Source organism: Cornus florida, unplaced genomic scaffold (assembly GCF_030987335.1).
Source record: "Cornus florida cultivar Cherokee Brave unplaced genomic scaffold, ASM3098733v1 CherokeeBrave_3.0.0_Hap2_Chr04, whole genome shotgun sequence".
NCBI lineage: Eukaryota > Viridiplantae > Streptophyta > Magnoliopsida > Cornales > Cornaceae > Cornus > Cornus florida.
Genome location: NW_026775574.1, coordinates 15851514 through 15870541, shown reverse-complemented (window position 1 = coordinate 15870541; position 19028 = coordinate 15851514). Strand labels below are relative to the sequence as shown.

The following is a 19028-nucleotide window of genomic DNA, read 5'->3' as shown; positions in this document are numbered from 1 at the left end:
TGACCGTTGCTGCAACAGCAATTTGAAACAGCCATTGGAGCAACAGAAAACAGGGCAAAAGCAAGATCAATGGGAGGCACTGGGCTAGCCGGCTAGGGAGACTCCGCGCAGCAGTGGTTGATCTAGCACTTTTACAATCAGTGAATTTGTTTTTTTAGAAAGGAGAGGACTTGGAATACATTCATCAATTTGCTTCTTAATCATCTCCGCGGAAGAATGCTTCCCTGAAAAGGTACGGCTATTTCTCTCTTTCCAAATGTAATAGATACAGTCAGAAAATCACAATTTGTAGGTTGATGCACTACTGGAATTTGAAGGAATGCTGGTTGATGCATAAAACAATGTCAAGTTGAGGGCAGGCAAGGTTGCTCCATTGTGACTTGAAGGTCACGGTTTTGAAATGGAAAATAGCTTCTCCATATGTAGAGGTAAGACTGCGTAGATCTGACCCTCCTTAGATTCTGTAGCGGTGGGAGCTTCGTGACTTTTGCTAGCCCTTTTTAGTCTGAGGGTCTGTTTTAGGTTTTCTGTAAGTTTTTTTGCAACATTAGAGACAATGAATTGTGGGGTAACCGAGTGTTACAAATGAATTGGATTCACTTCTTCTCACTGTCAAGATCTACATTTACAAAGAATCCACCCAAAACAATTGAAAATTTGAAAAACAAAATAGGCTACATTCACATTCCGAACATGTCTATCTGTTATTTGTCTTCTTCATCTGTTCTTCTTGTACTTCACTCTTTTTGGTTGGTTCTTTGCACACTGTTGTTGCTCTACTCATCTTTGTCATCATCTTCATCATAGTTGAAAGGTAGTGGTACTGACTTGAATGCGCGATACTTGCCAACGTTATTCAGATGTTCATTTTCCAACCTGAATATTAATGAACAAATATGTTGAAGGATTTAAATATAAAAGTTAGACCCTTTCTAACAGAAGGCCGCATGGCCCACATGTGAAGAAATTAAAATCCTAACTTAAATTACCTGAAGAAATTCCATATGCCACGACGAATGATCTCTAAGGCAGCAACAACTGCTATTAAGGTTTCTCTATGCATGAAAGAAACTGAGAAATCAAACACTGATTGCAGCCAAGCAAATCTCAACAACACATTCAAGACCTGCATATTTCATCAATTATGTTAGAATTTTTTTTTTTTTTAATCAACATAATCAAAGAGTACTAGATGTCCTGGCTCGTTCTTTCTACTCACCATGGCAACAATGTACACACTGTTGTGTGGGACAAGAAGCTTGTTTCTCAACCAACGATTCTCAGACTTCTTTTGAAGAAGCCCCCAATCCAAAACAATGTCCCAATATGCACTGAAGACTGCAGCATTGACAGAGAATACCCAGGCTGCCATCTTCCAGTACACGTCTTTGCTAAGAGCGTACGCTGTTCTTGTACTAAGGGCTACGATTGTTAAGAAATATTTCAACCCATTGAGTCCCTGCATACCATCTTTCTCTTCGTACAGGCGCCTGAGGCACTGAAAAGGAAACAAACCATTTTAGGCACCTCTGATTGCATGAAGACTAGATAGTACTTAGTGCAACACAGTTTCAGTCAAATTGGGAAGAACATTAGGCCGTGCTTCACCAAACTGTACAAAAGTCTGTTTGGTTGACAATTTCTGAAAACAATTTTCTGTTTTCTGAGTTCTTAAGAACTGTTTTTAGATAACTAAATGAAATAAGTTGTAGTTTTTTATTAAAGGAGCAAAATAGGTCAAATGGGAGATTAAGTTCGATTTTTTTCTAATTATCTTCGAAATTAACTCGTAGAAAAACCTTCAAGATGGATGGTAATACGGAAAGGGAGAGGTACCTGAAGGAGGCGCCACCAATATGGAATCGCGGCAACTATGAAATAGAAAGTGTTGTAAACAGCACTTGATTTGCAACTGTTATCTCTGTGCTTGTAGTCTCCCCAACCATAGTAGCAAATGTAGAACTCCAAACTTCTAATTGCTTGAACCTGAAACAGCACAGTAAAATTGACACTTATAAGTACCATTTCAATCAAGAAGTTATAATTAGTGATTGAAACTTAGCATTGTGTGGACCATTTATGTACCTGACTAGTTAGCTGATCTGCCAAGAAAAAATCTGGCAGTGTCACCTGAAGAGGAAGAAAAAATCACAGATTAGTCGAATGCATTATTGAAATTCTTAAACCTTTTCCTATTAAGTCTCCACCATTCTTTTACCTTGTAGAGAGGAGCACAGATGCAGTGAAACAAACATGTGAGAAAGAAGAAGCGATTTGCTCGATACATGATATTGAAGGGGCAGATCACTAGGACAATCACAAGCTGCAGATACAGAAATAGGTTCAGTTTAAAGCTTACTTTGGAAGTGAGACAATGCAAAGAGCTAGGCTGTGTGAAATTAACAAGCTACTTACCACTAGTAATAACAGAGGGACAAGCTCTGTGAATGCTTTGTAATCTAGGGTTTTCTTATCCATTTCCATATCAAGGTTAGCAAGCACGCCGGCTAATGCTAGCACTGATAAAGTAAAACTGATGAGGGAAACTTCCCGGTAACCCAGCTCAGTTCCTTCCTTGAAACCAAATATGAATGAATAATTGACTCGGTATCGCCTCCAGAAGAATATATTTGCAGCATACATAAGCATGTGAAGGACAATGAATCCGAAAAAGCTGCAAAGGTGGTTGAGCATTGTGTAAGTTTTCACTTACTAAATGACTCTGCATCGAGCTAAAATCTATCATAATAAACTGATAGCTCAATGGCCTTGATTTCTTTATGAATTACCTGTAAAGTGGAAACAAAGTTTCCATGTATGTTTTTTGCCCTTCTTTTTCTATAATATTGCGAGCACGAACAAGCAAAACAAGTGCCACTATGAGAGAGACTGTGCAGCCAACGACAACGCCTAAATTTTTTCAAAAACAGAGGATTTTGTAAGGGAAAAGCAATTCCTCTAATATGAACAACTCTGATAAGAATCAATGGATCATATATAGATATTGTTGTTTGAAGTCTTACCTGTGGAAAATGTTGTTCTATGCCTTTCTGTCTTTGCTTTTGGCCTTAAGACGTTCATTCCTTTGCTACGATTCGAGTTGGAGAAATGCTTGATGAATGTAGCTTCAACCCTATCCATAAGTTTGGCAACCTATATATTTAATGCCATATAGAGAATAGATCAGCAGAGTGAACCATTTTAAAGACAAAGTGCATTGGACAAAAATTCATTTTTTCACACATACACACACTCGCACACACATTGTATTATATCTTGAATTAACAGACTAAAGTTCGAATATATTTGGTGTTGAGACTATCCTTCACTTAATATATAAATAAAGCTCACCTCATCAGAACCGAGGTCAGAGTCATCCACCATCTTCAAATAAGGTTTTGATGCGTTTCTTGAAGTTATCTACAATAAAGAATGCAATGGATTTTCCATTTTTAGCATAGTTTTCTTTAAGTGAAACAAATGTAATATACAAAGATTGTTGAGTTGAGAAGATTTTACCTTATCATATTTCTTCATGATCTTTGAAAATGCCAACATATTCAAGAAGCTGTTTATTAATTAGCAGAAGAATCAAATATATAATTAGACCACCGAAAAAAAAAATTGGAAATTAACCGAAGTTTGTGATTGAATTTCATATACTATATGTTACCTGTAGCTCTTAAGAAGGCGAAGCTTTTGATAGAATTGGATGAAAGCGCGCTTGAGTTGATCTTCGACTTTCTTTAGAGTTTCCCTACTGAAACTGAGTTCAGTCTGATTAGGAACTTTGAGGAAAGCTTTGATGGTTGAACGAGGAGTCTCGCGAGTGTTGTTGATTTTCACATGGTTGAGTATCTCTAATCGAGCTGGTCTAGTGGCTCTAATGTTGTTTGGCTTCTTTTCTTCAACTTTTTTGTTGATACTTTTCATTTCCTTCCCATCTTGATGATCATCACTAGATTCATCTTCTCCTCTGTTCGAGTCATCCTCTTCTATTACATCCATCTGAACTCTTCCTGCAAATTATAAGGATTTGTACAAACTTGTAACTAAGAGGCTAGCTAGACCACTCCATTTGGGTAAATCATCAAACACTTATTTAAGATTCATTCAAATGTAATTATGTAAACAAAAACAAAAAGTGTATTTCAACCTCAAAACTTAGAGCACTTCTTAAGCTTGAGATCAAAACAGTTTCATGTCCAACTTTTAATTGTATAAAGAGTAATGAATTACGAATGTTATTCAGAGAGGGCTCTCGTGACAACAATCAGAAACTTTATATATTTAGTTATTTATAGATGTCTCGATAGCACAGTGATTAGTGCTTTCGGTAGATTTTGAGAGTATCAGATTCGACTCTCCGCACCTAGTCTAACTTCTAACCCTATATATATATATATATATATATATATATATATTTAGTTCTTCGGGAAGGATTTTCCATCACCTGATGCATTCAGACAAATCATGTGGGTCCTGCCTGATATATGACCCATATAGGCTCCGTTTGAATGCACAGTAACACGGATTCCCATTTGGCCCTCCTAATTATAAAGAATCGTCATTTTTTAAGGTTTTAACACTCATATTTTTAGAAAAATAAGTTGTTAGAGAATGGCGTTTGCTTACTGCTTGCTCTGGCTGACATCGGAGTGGAAGCCGATAATTGAGCTGTTGAAGCAGCAACGTCGGAAGCAAGACGAGTCATCTCGGCCGAGCTATCGAACCATCTCTGAGGTCTCTCCACTTTGATCCTGAAAGCTATCAGAGCATTCATTTGCTTGTCCAACATCTCAGCCTCCTTCACCACCTCCTCCACCTTACCCTTGTAAAACTTCAAAACCTTATCGAACTCATCATCAAGCCTCCTGAAATAAACCGTCTCGTACTCTCCTCCGTCCTCTGAAGCCCGGAGGAACACGGTCTCGTGGCGTCCGGAGCCGTCGGCCTGCCGGCCCACCGGGTTCACCAGAATGACTTGGCTCTCCATGTCGGCCGGGCTCGAGCTGGTGGGCGTGTTGGGTCCTCCTCTTCCTGTTAGGCCACTGAAAGCTCTGTAAAGTGTGAGCCTTCTCTTTAGTGCTTTTGGTGTGTATGGCGTCGTGTTTCTTTTTTTGAAACGAAGGATTTCTTTCAAAAGGGTCTTTAGGTAGTCATAATCCATGTATGCTTCTTGCCATTCTGGCACCATTTGTGACACAAATTCCTTGCCAAACTTCATTTTCTTTTGCCTTTGGGGATCGATGCAATAAAAATGCAAAATATATATATATATATATACACTCGGTATTAATTAACCCGTCTGTATATCTTTGTCGTAACGGCTTTGGATCTTAACTCTAAAGCGTCAAGACAAAGGTTTCCAGACTGGTGAAGAGAAGGAGAGCACTATAGAGGTAAAGGATTGATAGGTGTATTTGATTAGAGAATTGAAAGCAACATATGAAGGGAGGTTCTCTTAGATAGCTATAGCTATAGCTATATATACACGAGGGGGATGAAGTTTGACCCTCCTCAGTCTTTACTCATTATTTTATTAGTTGAATCTTCAAAGCTGTGTGAATATGCGTGTTTTGTGTGTGTGTGTGTGTGTGTGAGAGAGAGAGAGAGAGAGAGAGAGAGGTGGCCAGTGGGGGGGGGGGGGGGGGGGGGGTGTGGTTGTTTAAGGGTTAAGGGTTGGGGTAAAAGAAAACTGCACCAACCTTGAAGCCGCCAGAGTTGATAACTTCAAACCTTTTTGTAAGATATTTATTACAGTATTTTGTTTTGATTAATTAAACAAAATGATCTTTGCCACAGTCAGCAAGTAATAAATTTCTCCACACTAGTATAATTAGGTCCCTTTTTTCGTTTTTGGTTAAAATAGGAAGTCTTTTTTGGTGTTGGAGCGTTAAAAATTGAAAATACCATTTGGTAACGATGTTTTGTTATGAAAATGTTAAGCCCGTGTTGTGATACTGGCCATGAACAGTTGTCAAAATAAGAAAAATAAATTTTTGATATTTTAGTTTTAGGTCACTGTTCACGAAGTGTTTTGACACTGTATAAAATAAAACAAGACTGTACCAGACATACTTTTATTGTCAAAATTAATACTGTAATAGTTCAAAAATAAAAACATAACAGTCAAAGGAAAGATGTGATTTAAGTGTAAAATTAATGCTAATTACTAAAAAAAAAACATAGCAATCATATTTATGGTTCTAACCTCTTTTCTCCACAGTGGTGTATATATTATGATTATTATCGTACATGTCATTTTTTAAGTCTTTTTCACAAAAATATTATACATTATTGTCACTTGTACTTGTGATAATAAATAAATGATTTTAAAAATGAAGAAATAAGAGCAGACCCATTTGACTAATTTATATATATATAGTTTTATATCCTCTTTCTCATTTGAAAATTAATTTAGTAGTTGCTATCAGATGCTGTATATTGTGTCCTTTTTCTGTTGTCCTTTAGTTCTTCATATTAATAAAAGATCTTTTATATAGAACAAAAATGAGAACAGGTCCATTTGAAAAATCTTTATTCTATCATTGAAAAGTATATGCAAACGGTTGACATCGGCTGAATTTAACATAGAATTGCATTTGGTTGAATGTACCAAATAATTACACCTTTTCTTTTCTTCTTTTTCTTTAAAAGAAGAACACTATTTGCTTGTGAAAATATAATTAAAATTAGTGTTTGTATAGCACTAATCATTATCAATAAATTTTTCTTATTTTATTTTAATTAACATGTAATTTCAAATTAATTTTTTGATTAATGATCATAGAAGAGTTCGATGAATTTGGTATCAATGCAAATACACTTTTTTTATTTTATTTTAATTTATTTCTCACTCCTGTGTTTTAATTTTTATTTTTTAATGCTTAAAAATATTTTGATAAAATAAATATACACTTTTTTTTTTTTTTTCTTCTTTAAAGGATGTGTGTATCGGCCCCATAATATACGCACCATTCAAGTCAGGAGTGTTATTCGACAAGCAAAATATTAAGGATTTACTTCCTGGAGTCTGTCGACACCGCTATATCCGTGAGGGTAATAAATAATTATACATACATATATATATATATATATATAATGGTGCATATAATGGGATTAAAAACTATGCTAAGTTCCTTTGATACTTGAATTAACATGCATCATTAGCTCTTAGAAGATTACTCTTACCTTCTCTTATTCATAAATATACTTAAACATTTCTTTTATATATATATATATATCCTTTTCCATTTGCACTTTTTCTTTATTTGTTAATTTATTCATTTAGTTCTTTGACTTAATACTATTTTAGAGGGTCAATCCACTGTACACTAATATATATATATTGAATAGTCTTAGAACATACATGCTCTTCTTTAGGTCAATGGACTCACACTCAAATTCAAGGAAATTACACACACACACACACATATATGAGAAATTTCTTGACTTTGGAATAATTCAACCCAAACTTTTCAAATTAAAAGAAAATTTCACAGAATAATCAACACATTGGAAATAAATTTTCCCATTTAACATTTCGGTCAGTATAGAGAAACTAGTTAAAACGTGTGAAAAATCTTTTTGATGCGCCTAACTTATTAAGAAAAGGATAATGCATAGCTACTCACCCCTATGTGATCCAGTAATTAAATAACACATCACAATTTTATTTTTATTTTATTATTATTATTTTTTAATCATCACATTTAATAATTAAATAATTTACACCTAAAAACACTGTATACGTTTATTTAATGATTGATCCAAAAAAGGAGAGAAATGTGTAGATTATTTAATTATTAAAGGTGATGTGTTATTTTTTTATTGGACCACATACGAGTGAATAGCTTCACCCTACTCATCAGTAAGTAGCTAAACATTGTCCTTAAGAAAATTTGGTTCTTAATGGTTTCTTTTGATGTTTGGTTTTACAAAGAAAAAAGAGATTGTATAAATCAGTTTGACCTTGAATAATATTCACACTTGAAGTCTAGTCAACTCAATTTTGGTAAGAAATTTTCATGTCCAAACTCATGATCCTATAAAAAAAAAAAAAAAAAATGTATACATATATATACACAAGTTGTTGCATTCATATATATAGCATAAAATAAAGGTTTGTTTTTTTTTTTTTTTTTAATCAATGTCGTTTCAATCTACATGCATATATACGTATAAGAGAGACACAGTGTGTCAAGAAATTAAATATCATAATACAATATTGTTTGAATTTATTTTTGGACGACTCCATTACTTATTAAAAAAAATATATTAATAGGAAAGAGTCTTTCTCCTTTTAAATATTTTAATTATTCTCACTATCATTGCATCAATCGATAATTGTTACCTATTGACAAATGTATCCTTTTCCATCTTATTAAATCCAGTTATTCATATCATGCAAGTATTGGTACACAATGTGGTAAATATGTCATACACGGTACTCTTAAGATTGAATTAAAATGGCACATTAAAGCTCCTAGCCTCCTTCCAAAGTTTCTTTTTAAAAATAAGTAAATAAATAAATAAAAATAAAATAATACATTCCAACAAGACTGAAAGCTACTATGAAATACAAGGCAATAATGATAGAATACAGCCAAAGCAAGACGACATAATAGATTTAACCAAAAAAAAGTTTAACAATAATAAGAATCATAATGGTTATAACTGTCAATTTCGTGAGTCTTGGGCACTAATCTAATTTTGGTCTGTCTTTAATTACTGTTTAATCGAATCTTTTTTTGAATTAACAGATTTCTGAAAGGTACAGCCGTTGGTGACAGGTTCAACATTTTAGTAAAATATTAATGGCTTTGACTAATGTTTCTGATTAAATTTCTTGAAGTACTAATCATATAATACTTGTGAAAGTCACTTTCGTGGATGCAACATTTTTATGCTTGCTTAGTTGTTCCATGGCGTACTTACATTAATAGAGATTCAAAAAATAAGTCATTAAAATTTTGTTTTTGAATTCTACTTCTAATTTGAATGATGTATATATTATAAAACCGATACACATACTATATAAAAAAATAAAAAATATAAAAAAATACTCTTCACTAATTCATCTTCCATCCAATTCGAGAAATATATATATATATATATATTATGGTGAATCTGCACAACAGCCCCACAACAACAACTCACCCCAACTAGAAGACATAACTGATGTTTAATATTTTTTTATAACCATTGACTCGTTGAGGTTACACGACACTCTTTGCTATTTTTTATATATAGCATACAAGACTAAAATTTTCATAAAATAAATTCAAGTCGAAATTTCCAAATTTATAAATACATTTGGGTTATTTTAGAATTTAAAATACTCAATACATTACATACCTAGCATGTATGTGAAAAAGATTTTTAACATTAAAAGAGCATTTTAATATTGTAATTGTTACTATTTTATTTTATTTTATTTTATTTTCACACCTCATCTCATGATAGTGTTGGTCTGGACAATCTAAACTTCAGCATAGCTCAGGAAGCCCAATCAAATTTATCTGTACTATAGGCCAGAATAAATTTGGGCCAGTACAGTTGGCCCAACCCAACGACTATTTTAGCCTTAAAGCAACAAAGCCTCTGTCCTCAACCACAAGCTATAAATTAACAGTAAAATCTCTTTCTTTTTAGAGGGAGAAAGAGGGGAGAGAATGGCGAGTGCCTTCACTGCCCCTTCATCCCTATTCCCTCCCCTGTAAGAACCCTAAAATACCTCTCTTTCTTCAAAAAAACCAAAACAACCCTCTATTTCAACTCAATTTTTCCAAATTTAACGGTGTTTACTTATCTTCTTTAATCTTGCAAATATATTATTTAGCATTGGAATTCCTCAATCCTAATTCAATCCGCTAGTGCAAGTATTACTTCATTTTTATTTCTTTAATTGGAATTTCGTGTGTGAATTTTGAAATAAAATGAAGTAGTACTTCAATTTGAGTTTTTCTGAACTAATTAAATATGGAGCATATTTTTAAAAAAAAATTTAACTTAAATTTTAGTTATTTTTAGAACATATTGAAAATTGTGTTTAGGTAATTTATTAAATCAGCAAATGTGAATTGAAAGTGAAATCTATAGACTATACAATCAACATCTTTGAAGCTTCAACATTTGATTTCTTTGATTCTCTCAATCTCACTCTCTGTGTGTGCATATATATATATATATATATATATACACGAACATATATTGTAATGTCAATATGCCCATTACTTTTACAGTAAGGTGCTTTTATAATTTATATTTAAATGCACTTCAGCTTGATTGGTATGGATTGCTTTGGGTCTCCATATATTATGTAATATGTTCTAACATTTCAGGTTGTGAGTTGATCATCTGTTTAGCTTTTGCATATGTTTCAAGTGTCGGACCATATGATCCATATTCATATCAAAGTCATTTCAAAATAAAAGGTGAAATATATTCCCCTGTATGACTGGCTCGAGATTTGTTGAGAAACAAGTCAACATGTAATAGCGGAAGAAGAGCCGCAACGGGAGTGACCTAAAGGTCAAGCCATCATTAATGCAATAACTTCAAGGCTGCATCCATAAGGCGCCACCGACTGGGGAAAACCACCCAACCACGCACAAAAAGACGGGAACAACAAAACCCAGCATAGATCAAAAATCTAGTCCGAAACAAAACAACAGATCTACCCCGTCAAGCCAAAAAACCAGCCAAATGTTTTGCAGCAAAACAGCGTAAAACCACCTATCGAGCAAACTTATTACAACACGCCGAGTTTATTAAGCGGTGGGTGGCAAAGATCAGCACCTCCCCACTCCCATGGGAGGGAGTGAGCAGCAAACAGAAGGGAGAGAACGAAGGGGCGGCGACTGAAGGGTTAGAGAGATACGAGAGAAAAAGTTATATTCCCCTATAAATTCATGTTGTACTTATCTTGTAAATATCTTATATATTCCCCTATAAATTCATGTTGTACTTAAATTATATATATATATATTAAAAAAAAAAAAACAAACAAACAAACAGATTTAAATCTGTCCTTTGTTTTCCTTCTCTTTCATTTACTTCAAATTTCTTCCATATACCATAGTTCTTCAATTTGGGATAAAAACAACCATCATACGACCGACATAACTAACTAACTTCATATTTACTAAATCATCCAGGTAAAGAAAAAAAAAAAAAAAAAAACTTCATGCTTATTAGTAAAACAACAACATTATTAAAACAACAAAAACAACAACTTTATTAAAACAACAACAAAAAAAACAAATTTATACATAAAATATTCCACTGAGATACAATACTGGTTTATACAAGTAATAAACACACGGTCGCAAATATAATGAAGCAAACCAAAGGACTACAATACAAGAAAGAAGATAATAACAAAAGGAATAATATATAAATGCCTGCTGGAGATGAAATACCTTTTCTTTTCTTTTTTCTTTTTTTTTTTTCTTCGTTTTTTTTTTTCTTTCAGCAACAGAAAGGGGTAGTTGGAAATCATCACCAAGCTCCTACTTTCAATGCTAATACTGAACTGCAACCTATAATTAGATTGGAGAATTGGCAAAGAACAAACCTGATCACACACCGACCGAGTCTTCAAGTGTGCCATGCCTTACGGGGAAGAGTGACTGGTACCAGGTGCCTCCGGAGCTGATGCCTGAAAAACCATCCCACTGTGAGGAACGTACATACACAACAATTGTGTCGTGTCCACAGAGAAATATATATATATAATCTATACAGTCCATGCATGCAAGCCAATTATATAAGCTCAATGATGCGTACCTGCAGTTTGAAGTATTTTTTCACAGCGTCATTAAGGTCCCCATCGATCACAATCTTTGGCGACCCTGAATCATCTTTCACTTCCTTCAGTCGGGGTGTTACTTGGACTCCATCACCAAAAGTCTGGATGTTGGGACAAGATTGGATATCCAGCACTTCCAGAGATGGCCATTCAATAGTATAGAGTCCGGTGCAGAAACTCTTGAAATTGAACAGATGTTTAAGTGACATCGAGGACCAGAAAGGGAATACAATCGTCTTCTCAACTGGAGCCAATTCTTGTTTTCCTTTCTTATCCTCGATTACATATTGCAATGCATTGCAGCAGAATACCTCCAAATTCTTGAGTTTCTCGAGATCACCTTGAACGACGGAGGTTGAGAAAAGGCATCTTAAATTATAGCAATTATCCACCCTTAAATGTGTGAGGCTTCTCAAGCAAGGGACTGCTATCTCCGTATCTTGTTCCTCGTCATGTCCAAATAATACTTCCAAACTATCGCAATGAATAATATGGAGGTATTTCAGGCGAACAAGCCCTCGTAATAGCTTTGGAGAGAATAACTTTGTTAACTTGGTACAATAACTCACACGGACCTTCTCAAGGTTACAAAGGCTAATAAATTGATGGGGGCCGTTCTTCCACACATGCGTCATCGCGTACAAATGACGTAGATCGATTTCTTTCAGCTTTGAGAGCAACACTAACTCTTCTTTAACTACATGCTCTTCAAAAACATGTACCAGCTTATAACAATCCATGACACACAGCTTCTCAAGATTTTTTAGCCTTACTAGCAAACTGGATGAAACCAGTTTCAGCATGTGCTTACAGAAACGCACATGTAGTTCTCGTACATTGCAGAAAGATTTGTCCGGGAGTTGGCCAGGGCATACTTCAATGAAGCCGTATAGCGTGTTAATCGACAAAACTTCTAACCTGCGAAAGGCCACCTGCGGTGTCCACTCCTTTGTGTTCACCAGATATTTCGTCTCTTCAAGGAAATTGAGTTCAAGAGACTTTAATTCATTGAATCCCTCCTCATTTAGTTCACTGAAGATATTTTTGAAATCCTTCAAGTGGTCCAAAACTAGATGCTTAGTCTTCTTTAACAGCAACTTAACCCAATCCGACAATAATGATTGTATTGGCCCATCATGGCAAATTCTCAAGCTTCCCATGCATACATAAGGATGAGGTTTGTATACTTGGCGAATCTTATATTCTTTTCCAATGCCAATTATTATGTTGAAGCTTGTTAACACTCTCGCGCGCTCATGTAAATCTATATGCAACAGATCCATTGGAATCAAAATTTGCAGGCAAACCAATTGAGACAAGGAATTTAGCTCAACAAGATTGTCGAACTTAAAAAGTTCTGGCAAATATAGCTCCTCTAATTTAGGAAGTTTGCATATGACGCCTGGTACTATTTTGGTAAGTTTTTCACAGTTGGTCAAATCAAGGAGTTTGAGATGAGCCAATTTGGCAATATCATCAGGAATTTCACCAATTTCAGAACCACAAAAGCTGAGAATCTCAAGCTTATGTAGTGTTGCTATCATAGATATGTCCTCCAACTTGCAAGAAGTTAGATGAAGGGTTCGAAGGGTATTAGAAAGCGGTTGAAGTGATGGTGGAAGTATGGGCAAGAAATGGATACCGCTCATTTCCAAAAATTTTAATTGATCTTTCGATCCTTGGAAGAAATCATCTGGAATTTGCAACTGAGAATTGCATTGTAGTCGCAAAGTCTGGAGGTTTGGGGCTTGTAGCTCCCCAGGAAGCTCATTAATATCATTTGATATCAATGAGATGGCTGAATAATTTTCAAATGTTTCTGCGTCTGGCCAATCTCTCAGTCCAGCCATAACCTTAAACCGGTACTTCTCATGTTTAGACGAAATAAATATTGCAACACCATGAAGAACATCATGCATTTTAACGAACCCTTTCTTAGAACCATCTAACAACATAAAAGAATCAATAAGGGTACTTACCACAGCATAGACTTTACCTCTTGCATTTTCAATGGTGCTGACATCTTCAAACATCCTCAGCGCCATGGCGTATCTCGTCAAGTCTTCAATCGGAATGTTATGATCTTCTGGAAACAAGCAACAGAGTAAGAACAAATATTTGGCCTCCTCGCTATCCAGATAATCGAAACTCAACTCCAATTTGGCATACACAGCTTTTTCCAGTCCGGGGATGTTTTTTGGGTTTGACCTCCTCAGTTGTCGAGCCGCATTAGCCCACACGTACTCATTTTTATTTTTCAACCCTCTAGCGATTGTCACAATAACAAGTGGCACACCACTGCATTCATCTGATACATCTCTTGCATTGGGATTCAAATCGGCAGCTTCACCGGCCATCTCCTTGAAAAAGATCCATGCTTCTGGTCTCAGCAACTCATTGACATGAACAATCTTTTGAACTCCCATTTGATTGCAAACTTCTCGGCTTCGAGTGGTTAACACAATTTTACAACCCCTATGATCATCCCCGAAAGGAATGCCAACAGCCTCCAGATCAAGTTTGTCCCAAACATCATCAAGTATTACCAGAACTGGTTTCTTCCTGGCCTTTATTGTTTGCCATAACTGTGTTCTCGGTGATTCACTGACATTGTTATCTAGCTTCTTGCCTAGCATGTCTGCTATAATTTCCTTTTGGATCTCTGTCACGCTTGGATTTCGAGAAACAACCGCCATCACAACCTGGCCGAATAGCTCTCTCTCTTCTGCACATATGCCAATTTCCTTCACTAGTGTCGTCTTGCCCACGCCTCCCATTCCACAAATTCCAATGATGTGAGTGTTGTCGTCCTTCAAAGCATCCATAATCTCCTCTGTGACTGATGCTCTTGTTTGGAAAGTGCGAAAATCTTTGCTTGAAGAAGCTTCATTTCCTGGTGGTAGAGCAGGGCCAGACAAAATCTGGAATTCGCAGCCCTCTTTATAGAGGTCAGTAATTTCATCAGTTTTCTGCTTTGCTTTTTTGCTAAACTGGTATCGGGAGCTGCAGTTGCACCATCCGCCTAGGCAGCTCTTGTCCACCTTTGCTTCGTCTTCCAAAAGCGTTTTGAACTCGGAGGTGATAGTATCCACATTTTTAAGCCACTTCTCGACACCATCTTCAGTATCTTCCCCAATCCTTGTGGCGGCCTTAAATGCCGTTTCCACCCTTTTTTTCAGACAACCAAGCTTCTCATCTTCCACATGAATGTTCTTAATATTATCATCATAGTTAAACAAGTAACCAATCTCACGATTAACTGGGTCACCGATTATCTCCCAAACACATTTACCGATTTCAGCAAATACCATCCTGATCGATCTCCCTTACTCGTCCTGCATTTCTTATCTCCTTTGAAACTCAATCTGCAATGTGTAATCAACAAGAGAGAGAGTAGTTAATTCCGTGGTATTGGTGATGGAAATGGGTCTTAGAAATGGAAGCATGTATAGTTTTACATACAAGAAGAGAGAGAGAGAGAGAGAGAGAGAGAGAGAGAGAGAGAGAGAGACCGTGTATGTATAGTTTTATATATAAGAAGAGAGAGGCTCTCTTGAATGTCTCGATGAATGCCTATAAGATTTATACCACACTTTATATAGAAAGTCCCCTAGACTGTCCAAAGCAGTGAATGTCCAAAACATGCGTACAACCCATACCGATAGGCCAAATTAAACAACCAATACCTCTTAAATTAATGCCTTGTCTCATCTCATTGTATAAAAATAAAATTAAAAAAAGAAAAAATACAGAGAAGTGAAGTTTTGGGAGTTTATTTATACTGAGATGAAGTCAAAGTCAATATTTTTTAAAGTCATGGGTGTTGACCAAAGTCTGATGTAGACATGAAAAAATACTACTCATTTGTTTAAACTACCATTACTATTTCTAAGTACCACTTTTGTGCATGTAAGTACTACTCTTGTGTACAGAGATACCAATTTTGTATATAAGTACTACTCTTGTAATTAGGGACACCACACTTGTGTAGGTAAGTACCACTCTTGTCTAGGGTACTACGTTTGTGCATGTAAGTAACACTATCGTGCACAAAGGTACCACTTTTTGTGCAGACCATTTTGATTACTTGGTTTGCACAAAAATAGAACATGCATGCACAAAAGTGGTACTTACATCCACAAAAGTGGTACTCGAATGCACTAAAGGTAGTTTAGACAAATGAACAACGTTTTTCCATGTCCACATCAGATTTTGGTAAAAATCCATGACTTTGAAAAGTGTTGACTTTGACTTCATCTCTAGGTGAATACTCTCAAAACTCCACTTTTCTATAATTTTCCCTAAAAATAAAACTATTAACCAACAATTAGTACCCCTACCTAATGCTTCTTCACCTTCCGACTAGGACATATATATATACACACACACTCAGACGAAGAAAAAGCTTCATCATCGAAGAAAATGAGTATTGATGTGGTCCATGATAACGCCATGTCTCATCACAATATATAAAAATAAAACTATTGACCAAAGTACCTAGTACCTACTTCTTCTTCACCTTTCGACTAGAACACACACATATATATTAATAAAGAAAAAACTTCGTTATTGGAGAAAATAGGACACGAAAATAATGAATAACAATTGCAATTGTAATATTTAAAACTCCAATGAGTATTGATGCGGTCCACGATGGTGGTGATGTTAGAGTTGTGACTCAAATTCTGGTGGAGAATCCCATTATGAAAAAGTGCAACCGGTTGCGATTTAGTGGAACCAATTGCGCTTGGGCAGAATGGTTGGAACTTGGAACAACAATTCACTTTAGCGGATGTGGTTGCACTTTATAGGAACCGGTTGCGCATATGCATGAATTAGTTTCCTATTCCAATTTTTGGGAAGTTGTTGAGCAGGATTGATACGAAAATTCCTTGGTAGGCAAACTCTTGTCCAACAAGGAATTGGTGTTCATCTACGTTATATTTGACTTAACCAGAAGAGGTGTTAGTGTAATTTGCCATTTTATATGAATTCAATGATAATTATAATATAAATCTTAACATGTAATCCATGGATGGCAATGAGGAAGGACATGTTTCAAACTCTTATTAGGGTCTTTGCAAAGTTAACCTAATTGCCAAAATTAAAGAAAAATTGAACTAACAAGTAAGGACATGTTTCAATCGCTGGACAAATAAGAAAGTTGTCCGTATCAAACCTCAATATAATAGGATAAATAACACTTACTTCCCAATTACACGGACCTCCATATGTTGTCTCCCTTCTAATTTACATCTTTTGTAACAAATCGACATAGTAAAATATGGTCAACCTCAATGTCATAAAAAATTCGAACTTAAAATGACACCCTTATCATCAGAGTATACCCATTTGACTCATCTTTTATTCTTTATCCTCTTTCTCATTTGTACATTAATTTAAAGGTCTATTATACATTATGCAATTATATATGAATTCTGTCCTTTTGATGTTGTTCTTTAATCTTTATTTCTTTATATTAATAAAGACTTCTTATATACAAAAATCAGAACATGTTATATACACATATATAAATTTATGGGATCCACGTCAAAAGGTAAGGAAAAACTATTTTTCTTTCTCACATCAAAAGGTAAGAAAAATTCAAAGATTTTCATGTCAGTTTTGAAAAACCTCTGCAAAAGGATATATTTATTTTGTTGAGCATAATATATATATATATATATATATCAAGAAAAGAAAGGAAAAATTGTACCTAATATTTTTGCCAGAATCACTGATCCGAGCTTCTCTCCGTCGCTGCTACAACAGAAGCCATTTGCTTCTGATCGTAATTTTTCTCCGATCTCATAATCTTGCATATATGATTTGGCGTACAGAATGCACGTTTGGCAATATTTTCCCTTCGCCTTCACACACACATCAATTCCCGCCTTGGCTTGATACAATAACCTAATGATTGAGGTGGATCTTTTTTCTACTAGTCGACCCCATTTTACTTCTACTGGGGGACTCCATTTTACTTTACTTTTACAAAATACACTCATGATGTTTCTACTTCTGCAATGAAATTTTGTCCTCTTTATATATATATATATATATATATATATATATATATATATATATATATATTGAGCAATACTGAGCCAATTCGTATTCCATATAATCGTGTTTGTAAAGTCTACGAGTATCTTACTAAAGTGCGCCCGAATATGATCTATCTGACTTATTTATTAAATAAATTATGTATAAAAATGTATTTAATAAAATAAAATATTATATTATTTAAATTATTAATAATTTTCAATCAAATAATAAATATTAAAAATATATAATTTTTAATCAAACTAAATTACTAAATAATCTCTAAATTACAAAAAAAATAAAAATAAAATTATAAGATACAATTTTTGATAGTTATTTTGAAATTTAAATAGAATTTTTTTATAACACGTCTGATTAAACAAGTAAAAACCGGATACATGAGTTGAACTCCTCAACTTAAACACGACAAGATTAACTATTGATTGATTGTGTCAACCCATTTATAATTTGAATTCATTTAAGGTCAATCTAAACTCACCTAACTTGTATTGTGTTCGAGTCATACGTATTGAAAAGTCGTGTTAAACTTTGTCATTCTCTAAACATAAGAGCCCATTATATATATATATATACTATTTGTATGTATTGGTGCAATGAAATAAAGGTGTGAAATTGTGAAAATAATATTCTTGCACATATATTTTGGCCATATATATTTATATATATATATACTATTTGTATGTATAGGTGCAATGAAATAAAGGTGTGAAATTATGAAAATAATATTCTTGCACATATATTTTGGCCGGAAGAATGCATGTCTGGTAATATTTTACCTTGCATTTACATACATATGAAATCTCTTTTGACTTGATACAACGACTTAATTATTGATAGTCAATAATATGGGTCACACCAAAATTTTAAAGATTACTAAATTAATTTAAAGATTATTTTATTGTGAACCTTTTAGGGCTCAAGAGACTTGACAGTCACCGACATTAATATTGTATTTTATGATGTTCTAAATACAATTAAAAGTTTTGTAAAAGTAAATAACTTGCTTTGGACAATATCTTAGTAAAAGTAAATAAATTGCTTTTGGATTTTTTCGAAGGTTTTTTTGTTGTTTTTTTAGCACATCATATGGTCCCATCAAAAAGTAGGGGTATACACATTACAAAAGCTCGTTGGCCGACACAATAAA

General features: G+C 34.5%; 2 protein-coding genes across 6 annotated transcripts; both read right to left on the bottom strand.

The window, feature by feature from the left end:
• Positions 1-585: 585 nt before the first annotated feature.
• LOC132302180 (phosphate transporter PHO1 homolog 3-like) lies at positions 586-5227 on the bottom strand. Of its 5 annotated transcripts, XM_059799053.1 has the most exons (14): positions 4639-5227; positions 4364-4381; positions 3674-4013; positions 3520-3568; positions 3352-3420; positions 3024-3153; positions 2790-2910; positions 2416-2674; positions 2219-2323; positions 2086-2130; positions 1837-1986; positions 1220-1498; positions 990-1126; positions 586-876 (listed from the first exon to the last, which is right to left on the bottom strand). In XM_059799053.1, exons 1-14 carry the CDS (start codon positions 5225-5227, stop codon positions 777-779), a joined length of 2391 nt encoding a protein of 796 aa, XP_059655036.1. In that variant the 3' UTR covers positions 586-776. The 5 variants fall into 5 exon arrangements, with proteins under 5 accessions (XP_059655036.1, XP_059655037.1, XP_059655038.1 ...); XM_059799054.1 differs by lacking the exon at positions 4364-4381 and having other exon boundaries at positions 3674-4015; positions 4626-5227; XM_059799055.1 differs by lacking the exon at positions 4364-4381 and having other exon boundaries at positions 3674-4019; positions 4636-5227.
• A 5988-nt stretch (positions 5228-11215) lies between these two features.
• On the bottom strand, positions 11216-17825 carry LOC132302848 (disease resistance protein At4g27190-like). The gene is made up of 3 exons (XM_059799833.1): positions 17532-17825; positions 11794-15180; positions 11216-11665 (listed from the first exon to the last, which is right to left on the bottom strand). The coding sequence occupies exons 2-3, from the start codon at positions 15124-15126 to the stop codon at positions 11621-11623; spliced, it is 3378 nt and encodes a 1125-aa protein (XP_059655816.1). The 5' UTR covers positions 15127-15180; positions 17532-17825; the 3' UTR covers positions 11216-11620.
• Between the last annotated feature and the right edge of the window lie 1203 nt (positions 17826-19028).

What these genes read in the sequence shown, in the direction of transcription:
- LOC132302848 (XM_059799833.1), bottom strand. Translation starts at nt 15,126, where the DNA reads ATGGTATTTGCTGAAATCGGTAAATGTGTTTGGGAGATAATCGGTGAC. An exon ending in AAAAATACTTCAAACTGCAG is followed by an intron (nt 11,666 to 11,793) that starts GTACGCATCATT and finishes ATGGTTTTTCAG; the next exon opens with GCATCAGCTCCGGAGGCACC.
- LOC132302180 (XM_059799053.1), bottom strand. Translation starts at nt 5,227, where the DNA reads ATGAAGTTTGGCAAGGAATTTGTGTCACAAATGGTGCCAGAATGGCAA. An exon ending in CTGACCTCGGTTCTGATGAG is followed by an intron (nt 3,154 to 3,351) that starts GTGAGCTTTATT and finishes TTAAATATATAG; the next exon opens with GTTGCCAAACTTATGGATAG. An exon ending in TCCCTCTGTTATTACTAGTG is followed by an intron (nt 2,324 to 2,415) that starts GTAAGTAGCTTG and finishes CTGTATCTGCAG; the next exon opens with CTTGTGATTGTCCTAGTGAT.